The 12,500-nt window shown below is 44.2% G+C and overlaps 1 protein-coding gene across 1 annotated transcript in view; it reads right to left on the reverse strand.

The window, feature by feature from the left end:
- Positions 1-12,500, reverse strand: part of LOC144980835 (uncharacterized) — a 41,719-nt gene that overhangs the window by 8,283 nt on the left and 20,936 nt on the right. The window contains exons 4-7 of the mRNA XM_078928683.1: positions 10,943-11,097; positions 3,775-4,281; positions 2,375-2,533; positions 1,717-1,883 (exon numbers count right to left, since the gene is read on the reverse strand). Of these exons, the coding sequence (XP_078784809.1) occupies positions 1,717-1,883; positions 2,375-2,533; positions 3,775-4,281; positions 10,943-11,097 (988 nt within the window). The remainder of the gene's footprint in view (positions 1-1,716; positions 1,884-2,374; positions 2,534-3,774; positions 4,282-10,942; positions 11,098-12,500) is intronic.

The following is a 12,500-nucleotide window of genomic DNA, read 5'->3' on the forward strand; positions in this document are numbered from 1 at the left end:
TATTAATCTGTCTATCTACCATAGCCATCCATCATCTGTCTATCTACGATACCCGTCCATAAATCCATCTATCTATTCACCCCATCCGTCCGTCCGTCCATCCATCCATCCATACATCCACTTATCCATTCATGCATCCATCCACCAATTCACCATTCCATCAATCCATCCATCCACCAATTCACCATTCCATCTATCCATCCATCCATCCATCCAGCAATTCACCATTCCATCTATCCATCCATCCATCCATCCAGCAATTCACCATTCCATCTATCCATCCATCCATCCATCCAGCAATTCACCATTCCATCTATCCATCCATCCATCCATCCAGCAATTCACCATTCCATCTATCCATCCATCCATCCATCCAGCAATTCACCATTCCATCTATCCATCCATCCATCCATCCAGCAATTCACCATTCCATCTATCCATCCATCCATCCATCCAACCACACATCCACATATCCATCTTGCCGCATTCATACACCAATCCATCACCGACAGGATTACTAACTGTGTACAAATCGTGTACTGTTTACACCCCCCCCCCCCCACCCTACGAGGTTTTCATTATCACCACCATCATCATTACCTTCATCATCATCATCATCATCATCATCATCATCATCATCATCATCATCATCATCATCATCATCATCACTGTCATCATCATCGACATCCTGTACTCCTACTCACATCTAAGCATATCGACCTTGGAAAACGTCTGGGAAATAGGATACCGGATCAATACAACGAAATCAGATTAGACTCTCTCTCTCTCTCTCTCTCTCTCTCTCTCTCTCTCTCTCTCTCTCTCTCTCTGTTCTCCTCTTCCTACCTAGCAACCTATTCTTTTCTTTATAAATCTATTTATCTATTTATCTACCTACCTACCTACTTATTCCCTCCCCCCCTCTCTCTCTCTCTCTCTCTCTCTCTCCCTCTCTCTCTCTCTCTCTCTCTCTCTCTCTCTCTGTCTGTCTGTCTCCCTCTCCACCCCCATCCCGAGGACCATACCTGTTGCTGTAGAGTGAGAGCGGCGAGAGAGAGAGAGAGAGAGAGAGAGAGAGAGAGAGAGAGAGAGAGAGAGAGAGAGAGAGAGAGAGAGAGAGAGAGAGAGAAAGCCTACATATTATTATAATTATGATAATACCAACAGCCAGGAACTGTCAGAGGACGCCTTATGGGTGCTGACATGGCGGGATAATGCTTGGGCTATCGACCCGTCTGTCGCGTCGTCGTCGGGATTTTACCACTTATTCTTCTTTTTACAATCACATTATTCTTTCCCGGGCTCAAGAAAATACACAACGTCTATTGTTGGAGACACTGATAGCTCAGTAGATAGAGCGTTCGCCTTATAAAAAAAAAGAGTGATATCGATCCCGGGGCTAGAGGTATTTTTTTTTTTTTGTTTTGTTTTTCCTGACCTACTAGTTGTCTAGTTGGTATCTATCAGGGGTGAGAATGTCTGGTCACAAAAAAAGGAGGAAATTTTTCAGGACATAGATCAAGACCCACCATACATGATGTGGTGATGGTTGTAATAGTAATGGTGGTAGGGATGTTGATGTAGTGGTTGTGGTTTTTATTCATTTTTTTTTAAAATGAAAAAGGAGGAATTGTGAAAGGGACGGGCGGAGATAAACAGCCATTTAGGGGGAAGATTCTCTGGCCTGATCTATGATCTATCTGTTCATTGTCTCACCTGATGCCATCTTGAGAGCAGCAGTTAACATCGGCCCCATAGTAGATGAGATGCCTTGCCACGATCAGACTTCCCCGGACACAGCTCTCGTGCAGGGGAGTGTAGCCTGCGTTGTCTCGGGCGTTGACAGGAACTGTTTGGGTCTTGAGGCAGTACAGTGTGATTTCCTATGGGGGGATGGGGGATAGAGATGGATGATGTATGGGTGAGTGGATGCATGGATTGTTGGATGGATGGATGGATGGTTGGATGGATGGATGGATGGATGGGTGGATGATGTATGGGTGAGTGGATGCATGGATTGTTGGATGGATGGATGGATGGATGGATCGATGGATGGATGGATGGATGGATGGGTGGATGGGTGGATGGATGGGTGGGTGGATAGATAGATAGATAGATGGATAAATGAACGAATGGATGGATAGATAGGTCGGTGGATGGATTGATGGATGGATGGATGGATGGATGCATGAATAGATAGATAGATAAATGAACGAATGAATAGGTGGATGGATGGTTGGATGAACGGATAGATGAATAAATGAACGAATGGATGGATAGGTGGATGGATGGATGGATGGATGGATGGATGGATAAATGAATGGATGGATGGGCGCAGTTACACGACAACAAGTCAGAACTATGTTTTACGTACCTCATGGCCAAGACGCGCTGCTCGGTGTAGAAGCGTCTCGCCAGAATTCTTGTTGATGGACAGTTTCTTGATGTCAGCAGGTGCGGGGACGTTCTCGATGGGAATCTTGGGACTGGTGCTGACCTGGTCAGATGACGCTGGGTAGAAGGCTTCATCGTCCTGTGGTCAATGGGAATGGACACAGTGTGAGGATAAGCACATGACACACCTGACATTTTCAACACACTAAATAATTGTATAAATGTAAGAGAGAAAAATCTGAATATTTAGAAATTATAATTGAATTTTTACAAAGCGAGGTATCCACTTAATGTGCTCAAAGCGCTTTACATGAGGTACAAATCAACAGCAGAATGTAAACACATAGAATAAGACATGACACCTATATTACGCTACTAAAAGTTTGTTTTGTTTTTCTTGTTTGTTTGTTTTTTCCTTGGAAGGGGGGTGTTTTTTTTCTTGTGACAAAGGCAATCTGTTCCTGACTGGTACTCATTTACACATGAGTACTGTGAGAGAATGTGAGTTAACAGCCTTTCAACGGACTCAACTTGGCACCGTCCACAGCAGGTCTCGAACCAGGAGCTACATTTTAAAAGCCAAGTGTCATATCACACGACCATAACGTCGTACAAGAAAGAAAGAAAGAAAGAACAAGATTTAAAAGACAAACACTTGTCACGCCTAACAATCAAAAGTATTCGTTACTTTCATCCAGTCGTTTTAAGCTTGTTGGTTATGAAGGTTCTATACTAGAGTAATTTTGGAGAGGTTGTATGCAAACTTGATAAAAAGTCTTTCGAGAAAATCGGAGGCTATCCGGTATTCTATAGCGTGAAACAGACAATAGCAATTGCTTGGACGCTATTCTGTTGCAAAGTACTTTCCGCCATATCTAACAGACCCAGCTGCTACCCAATCACTGCTTGGGGGGGGGGGGAGACTCAGAATGAAATCTGACTACACATGGGATCGACTTCAGTCCCTGTGCGTTGTGAAGCTGGTGCGCTACCGAGTTATCTGGACTCCAACACGACGTGGTAGTCAATACAAATTTTTATTTTAATATTCCCTTTATTCATCCCATATGGGAAATTTTTCTCTAGGGTCTATTCCAAGGAAGACTGGAATGACCCAGCCGTCAGCCGCAAATTGAGCTAGGGCGAGGTGACTTGCTCAAGGCCACACAGCGAAGCGGCGAGCGAGCGAACTCGGTACCTTCCGGGTACGAAGCAAATACCGTACCGCTGAGCCCATCGTCTACTTACAGTACTGGTCTGAACACAGCCTCAACTCGATACACTCTACAAGGCCTTTCGTTTTTGTTTTCTATATAACCATCGTCTACCTATAGATGTCACTGGCTGAGCCACATTTGGTGAACACGAAGTCAAACTCACCCCTGCTAGTCCTTCTTGAGATGAGACAACGTTCTGACCGTCAGCGTCAACAGCAGATGCTGTAGCAGCAGTTCCCGATCTCTCTTTCTCTCTCTTGCCCTGCTTGTTCTTCCCTTTCGCCTTCCTTCGTCCCTTGGCTGACACGGCAGCCATTTCCTCGGCGAGGTCCTCGGGCACGTCCTCCACGTCCGACTCGTAATCCTCTTTCCTTCCAGAGGAAGTGGACGTGGACGCCACGGCTGCAGCAGCAGCAGCGGCGGGCGTCTGTTTAGAAGCCGGGACAGCCGACGGAGTCGTTTTCCCGCCACCGCTGTTGCTGTTACCGCCAGTCGTCTTACACCCGACGGTGCCGTGATGGTGTTGGCTGCTTTTGTGGTTAGCTCCGGTTTGACCGTGAGTGTAGGAGGATTGTCCCACTTTGCGAGCTCCGCGGGTTTCGGGTGCTTCCCAGGTTTCATCTTCCCCTGCACCGGTTTCGTGGTCGTCGTCGCCGATATCATCACCGTCCTGAAAAAAAAGGTACGACAGTGTATAGGCCATTAGTTTGTAATGTGTGCTGGCTATTGGAATGGGTAAGGGGGAGGGGGGGGGGACAGGGGGGTGGGGACAGGGGGGGGGGACACGGGGGGTGGGGACACGGGGGTGGGGACACGGGGGGTGGGGACAGGGGGGTGGGGACACGGGGGATGGGGACAGGGGGGTGGGGACACGGGTGTGGGGACATGGGGGTGGGGGGCGGATTAGCTTCATGTCACAGAGAGATAGGCTAGGAATAGCAGGAAGGGTTGATGAATTTTTTGATTTGCATTATTTATTTTCATCTCTCTCTCTCTCTCTCTCTCTCTCTCTCTCTCTCTCTCTCTCTCTCTCTATATATATATATATATATATATATATATATATATATATATATATATATATATATATATATATTGTAACACGCCTTGCAGGCTGACACGTTTCAAATTGCTCTGTGTTTTCTATTTATTTTAGCGTTTATTCACATTTTCAATTCTGGATTTTTATACCAATCGAATTGTGACGTTTTAGTCGTCTGAGTGATATAATTATTTATTATTTTTATCAAAGGACTTGTGTATAATTCGTGAATTTTATGCTAAATTTTGATAATTTCAAGTGTTTTATTTTATGAACAAAGTTGTTTATTTATTTTACTACAAGTGTTCACTGTGCTCTAACATCGATGCCCAGTATTATGAATCTAGAAAATGAAACACACGTCACCATACAGTCCACCGCGATGACAAGTCTCACGAAAACCAACGATTGTCTTGAATACATTTTACACCATGAAAGTGATAATTATTGTTGTGATTATGAAACCGAATACAAACACCGTGTTGAAACAAGTGAACCGAAACATCGATTGAGTCGAGGAGGGATACGAAAACAAAGGGCCATCCCAACACAGTGTGGCCATCGGCCCACCCCTAAAAATAAAACACCACGGCCACCTACCACACAGACAATTATACCACTTATGAGTGAAAAGAAATCACTTCCAATTTTAAAAGTGGCGACAATAAACGCCAGTCTTGCCGCAATAAAACATTAGACATTAAACATATGATTGAGGAGAGATCTATTGACATTCTAATAATAATTGAAACATGGTTAAAGGAGAATGGGGATGAAGCAATTGTGTCGGATTTAACACCACTCACACATACAACTCAGTCATTTCCGAGAAAAGGAAGGAGAGGGGGAGGAATTGCAGTGGTCTATAGGTCAAATTTGACCATTAGATTTAATCATGATATCAACAATTTTTCGGCATTCGAATCGGTAGGAATGGTCATTGATTTTAAACATGACTCAGTCAAGCTTCATTCAATATATAGGCCACCACCCAGTGCAAAAAATAGATTAAAAACATCACTATTTATTGATGAATTCGAGGACTTCCTTCTTCGCCTTGACATGAAGTCAAAGAAAAATATTATTGTTGGAGATTTCAACTTACACTTTGATCGAGACACACCGGATATAAGAAATATAAATAAACTTCTTTCGTCACATCACATGACAAAGCATGTCAATGAAAAGACACATCGGTGTGGACACATTATTGACTGGGTATTGACCAGCGTTGACATGCAACTAGCCACACCTATCAATGTAGATGATCTTTGCATTTCAGACCATCATTTAATATCTTTTGGCATCAGAGGGGGGACAGTACACGACACAAAAACAAAAAAAATAGTTGTTTCGAGAGATTTGAAGAAAATTGACATAGAACTATTTAAAGCGGACCTCTCTCACTCTCTAACTGCACATTGTGAGAAAGAAGTGACTGGTGACAATTTTGATAGAGCAGTTATTAGTGTTATGGATAAGCACGCACCTCTCACGACAAGATCTGTGAACATCAGAAAAGAATCACCATGGTACAATTTGGAGGTAAAACGTATAAAGAAAGAGAAAAGAAAAGCGGAGAAGAAATGGAAAAAATCTGGCCTGACAATTGATAAGGAAACTTACATATCATTCAAACATAGACTCAAAGAGGTGACAATTAAGGCAAAGCGTATCTACTATCTTGATAAAGTTGATAACATAAAAAGTCCGAAGGAGTTTTATAAAATCTCAAATAAGCTTCTAGGCAAAGAGATCAAAACAAGCCTGCCACACCACACTGACGACAAGCAACTCGCGGACTGCTTTGTAGAGTATTTCATGAATAAAATAACAACGATACGGAGTGAACTTGACACAGACGAAACAGAAGCAGAATATACCTCTTTTTATGGTGAACCCTTAACATCTTTCAAAGAAATTTCAATAAATGACACAAAGAAAACGATTCTCTCTAGTCCTAGCAAATCATGTAGGCTTGACCCTTTACCAACATCCCTTTTGAAGGAGTGTATTGATGAACTTGCACCTTACATCACTGAATTGATTAATCAATCATTAAGGGAGGGAGTTGTTCCAGACAGCTTCAAGAAAGCATTGGTGAAGCCATTGTTGAAGAAAGCGGGACTTGACAGTGATAATTTTAAAAACTTTAGGCCTGTATCAAATCTACCATTCATTTCCAAAATTCTAGAAAAGATTGTACTAAAACAACTTTCTTGTCACGTGAAACATAATAACCTCGATGAGTGCTTTCAATCGGCCTATCGGCAAAATCATAGCACAGAAACAGCATTGATGAGAATCACAAATGACTTGCTGCAAATTATTGATCAAGGAAAAACCACCATCCTTAGTCTTCTCGATCTTTCGGCGGCCTTTGACACCATCGACCATGCCATACTACTTCGAAGGCTACAAGTTACTTTCGGCATATCGGGCACTGCTCTAAACTGGTTTGCATCATATCTTACTCAAAGAACTCAATCAGTTTTAATTGGGGAAGTAACTTCGTCAGAGCGTGACCTTCATTTTGGTGTACCTCAAGGATCCGTTTTAGGTCCAGTCCTTTTTGTACTTTACACTTCCCTGTTGTGAGAATCTTAGAGCAACATTCTCTCGCTTACCATATGTACGCCGACGATACCCAGATATATAGCATGTGTTTGCAATCCGATATTGTTTCAAAGATAAATGTTTACGAACAATGCATCAACCATGTGATGAGATGGATGTCTGCAAATAGATTAAAATTAAATGGCGACAAGACTGAAGCCTTATTCATTGCTAGTTCAAATAATAAGACAGATCCATTTACACTGGCACTGACAATCAACGATAATGACAAAATACAACTCACAACATCAGCAAAAAATCTCGGCATCACCTTAGAGAGTGATCTGTCTATGAACAAACATATTAACAATGTGAGAACAAGTGCTATCTGCATTCTAAGAAATATCAGAACAATCAGACCATTTATTAATAGGGAAACTTGCAACAAATTGGTAACATCTTTGATATTCCCGAAAATGGACTACTGCAATGCACTGTTTGTTGGTCTCACAAAGGACAAAATAAACAAACTCCAGAAAATACAGAACATGGCAGCCCGCGTTGTACTACAGAAAGACAGAAAAACTGCAGCTCCCGAATTACTACAGCAGCTGCATTGGCTGCCAGTGGACAGCGGATAAAATATAAATCTTCAACTATCGTTTTCAAATGCCTGGAGGGCTCGTCACCAGCATATCTCTCAAACCTCGTTGAACGGTATAACCCACAGCGATCGCTTCGATCAACGAACGACCTCAAACTGAAAACACCCGCTGTCGAGTGAAGGCTGGTGAACGCGCCTTTCAGCATTCTGGTCCAAGGTTGTGGAATTTACTACCACTGGAGATACGTTCTTCGTCTTCACTAGAGGAATTCAAGCGTCGATTGAAGACATTCTTATTCCGACAGGCTTTCTTTTGATTATGTGTATAATTAGCGTTGTTCGTGTACTGTGTTAGGGCTTCATGATTAAGTTAATCTATGTTATGCACCCAGAGCCCTCCTGATGAAGGGATGTTTGGCGCACTATAAATCTATACCATTATATATATATATTTATATATATATATATATATATACATATACACACACACACACAGGGAGAGAGAGAGAGAGAGAGAGAGAGAGAGAGAGAGAGAGAGAGAGGGAGAGAGAGAGAGATGAGTTGTCTCCAAGTCAGCTTTCCTTTCAGCTTCTATAAAAAGAGATAGACCAGTTAATGTGATTGGGTTTTATCATAATTTAAAAATCAGAACAAAAAAATTAAGCTTTCTTTCCATAAAATTTAAATCGCTTCTAATCCTAGGTAGATAAATAATCCTCAATGGCTGGTCGTGTGCACGTATAGACAATATTGCAGTACTAGGAAAAAAAACCCACCTATTTAAAAATAAAATTTAACCAGAAATCTCGTCCTCCAAATATCAACAGATTAAAACTACCCTCGCGATATGGGAGGAAAGAGAGAGAGAGAGAGAGAGAGAGAGAGAGAGAGAGAGAGAGAGAGAGAGGAGAGAGAGAGAGAGGGGGGGGGAACAATGATTACAGCATGCATTCATTCATTCATTCATTCATTCATTCATTCATTCATTCATTCATCCATCCATCCATCCACCCACCCACCTATCATCCATCCACCCATCCAGCCACCCACCCACCTACCAATCCAAACATCCATCCACCTATCCATCCACCCATCCATCCACCCATCCATCCATCTATCCATCCATCCCCCCACCCATCCATCCACCCATCGACCCACCCATCCATCCACCAACCAATCCACCCATCCACCCATCCACCCACCCATCGACCCACCCACCCACTCACCAACCAATCCACCCATCCATCCACCCATCCACCATCCATCCCCCCATCGACCCACCCACCCACCCACAACCAATCACCCATCCATCCACCCATCCATCCACCACCCACCCATCCATCCACCACCCATCCATCCATCCATCCATCCATCCACCCATCCATCCACCACACACCACCCACCAACCATCCACCCATCCATCCACCACCCACCATCCATCCCACCACCCATCCATCCATCATCCATCCATCCATCCATCCATCCATCCATCCATCCATCCATCCATCCATCATCCATCACATCCATCCATCCATCCATCCACCCATCCATCCACCCACCACCACCACCCACCCATCCATCCATCCACCATCCATCCATCACCCATCCCACCCACCATCCATCCACCATCCACCACCCATCCATCCACCCATCCACCACCCCACCCATCCATCCACCCATCCATCCATCCATCCACCATCCATCATCACCACCCATCCACCACCCACCCACCACCAACCAATCCACCCATCCATCCACCCATCCATCCACCCACCCACCCATCCATCCACCCATCCATCCACCCACCATCCACCATCCATCCCACCCCATCCATCCACCCACCTTCCACCCATCCATCCACCACCCACCATCCATCCAACCCACCCACCCATCCACCCATCCATCACCCACCCACCCATCCATCCCACCATCCATCCATCCCACCCACCCATCCATCCACCCATCCATCCACCACACCACCATCCATCCACCCATCCATCCACTCCACTCCTCACCACCCCACATCCATCCACCACATCACCACCACCCACCATCCATCCATCCATCCTCCATCCACCCACCCATCCATCCATCCATCCACCCACCCACCCATCCATCCATCCACCTTTCCACCTATCCATCCACCATCCATCCACCTATCCATCCATCCTTCCACCTATCCATCCACCCACCCACCCATCCATCCACCCATCCATCCATCCACCCACCCACACATCCACCTATCCACCATCAATCCACCCATCCATCCACCCATCCATCCACCCACCCACCATCTCACCCACCCATCCATCCATCCACCTTTCCACCTATCCATCCACCTATCCATCCATCCTTCCACCTATCCATCCACCCACCCACCCATCCATCCACCATCCATCCATCCATCCACCACCCATCCATCCATCCATCCACCTATCCACCCATCAATCCACCCATCCATCCACCATCCATCCACCCATCCATCACCAACCATCCACCATCATCCATCCATCCATCCACCATCCATCCATCCATCCACCAACCAATCCACCATCCATCAACCCATCCATCCATCCATCCATCCATCCACCAACCAATCCACCCATCCATCCACCCATCCATCCATCCATCCATCCATCCACCAACCAATCCACCCATCCATCCACCCATCCATCCATCCATCCATCCATCCATCCACCAACCAATCCACCCATCCATCCATCCACCTATCCATCCACCCACCATCCACCCATCCACCAATCCACCTATCCATCCACCCATCCATCCACCAATCCATCCACCTATCCATCCACCCATCCATCCACCAACCAATCCACCCATCCATCCACCTATCCATCCACCATCATCCACCATCCATCCACCAACCAATCCACCATATCCATCCACCTATCCATCCACCCATCACCCACCCACCCACACACCAATCCACCCACCCATCCATCCCATCCATCCACCCTTCATCCCCACCCACCCACCTATCCATACACCACCACCCACAACAATCCACCACCCACCCACCTATCCATCCACCCACCCACCCACCAACCAATCCACCCACCCAGCCAACCAGCCACCTATCCATCCACCCACCCACCCACCCACCCCTACCTGCAAATGTTCCCGGTGTTGCTGCTGCTGAAGTCTTTCTCTGGCCCTGTTGCTGGCCTGACGCTTAGCCCTGACCACCGTCTGCCTGTTTGCCTCCCTGTGAAGTTCCTGTTCGTAGGCAGCATTGCGGTTGTAGTGCCGGATGTTCCTCTTGCCTGTAAGATGGAAAAAAAAAAACATGACTGAATGAATGAAATGAATAGAACTCAAGATTGGATGATGAGTGTAGATGACAATAGATGAATATGGTCTGTAGTGATAACAGATTGAGATGTCTGTAATGAAGAATCAGATGAATGAATGTGTAGATTGACAAAATCAGATTGAAGGGGGTCTGAAGATGGATAAATAATTGATGATGTCTGAAAGATGGATGCATCAGATTGAATGAATGTCGTAAGTGGATGCATAGTGAAGATGTCTGTAAGATGATAGCAATCAGATGTATGATGTCTGTAATGGATACATCAGAGGATTGAGAATGTTAAACGTAAGATGATGCATCAATGAATGAATCTGTAAGATGTGAAAATAAGATTGGATGCGAAGGTAAACTGTTCAAGTGTAAATGGCAAAGATGAAAAGAGATGTAGCACGTGAGATTGTAAGTGAATATAGTGTCTGTAAGATGGATAAAATCAAGATTGAATGAATGTCTGTAAGATGGATAGCAATCAAGATTGAATGAATGTCTGTAAGATGGATAGCAATCAAGATTGTATGAATGTCTGTAAGATGGATAGCAATCAAGATTGAATGAATGTCTGTAAGATGGATAGCAATCAAGATTGAATGAATGTCTGTAAGATTGATAAAAATCAAGATTGAATGAGTGAGTCTGTAAGATTGATAAAAATCAAGATTGAATGAATGAGCTTCAGATGACATCCTTTCTTAGTGTTTGCTTCAGGTCCGCGGACGGTATAATATAGATTACAAAAATGTAAATTACGGGCGAAAAGAAAGAAAAGAGCATACGGCTACGCCACGCTGAGATGGCTACTTGAAATGTCAGATATTCGTCGTTTTCCCAGGGAAAAAAAAAAAAAGAAAAGTCACATAGAAATAGCTTTACACATGATAATTTTTTCGAGACCGATATGGGCGGCGTAGCGTTAAGTCCTTGGACGAGGCTCTTTACTCGCATTCTTTCCCCCCACTCAGGTGAAAAATGAGTACCCGGCCGGTAACAGCGTTGTCTTTGTCGTGAAAAAAAATTGAAATTTGCCTTATGTTTTGTTTGGACCCCTTGTAAAACGCCTTGAACACATTTTAACAAAAGTTGCGCTAATTAAAAGCTCATGTTCTTTTTATCTTTACAAAAAAAAATCTTAATTTTTTTGCTATTTTAAGACGAAAAAAGGAAATGGGGAAAACCCCACAAAGAGACCAATCAGCATCAGTCAGTCGTTGAAGAAATGTGAGTGAGCGGAAATTGTAGGTTTCAGTGATCTTTCCCCCAGGGAGGAAACATAATATAGAACAAGAAATATAATAATATCTGCTAATAATAACAAAATATGAGACAAAAGGAGCGTATAATTTTTGTAATGAGTAA

The sequence above is a fragment of the Berghia stephanieae genome, chromosome 10, assembly GCF_034508935.2.
Source record: "Berghia stephanieae isolate SIO BIC M18660-M18661 chromosome 10, UCSD_Bste_1.3, whole genome shotgun sequence".
NCBI classification, from domain to species: Eukaryota; Metazoa; Mollusca; class Gastropoda; order Nudibranchia; family Aeolidiidae; genus Berghia; species Berghia stephanieae.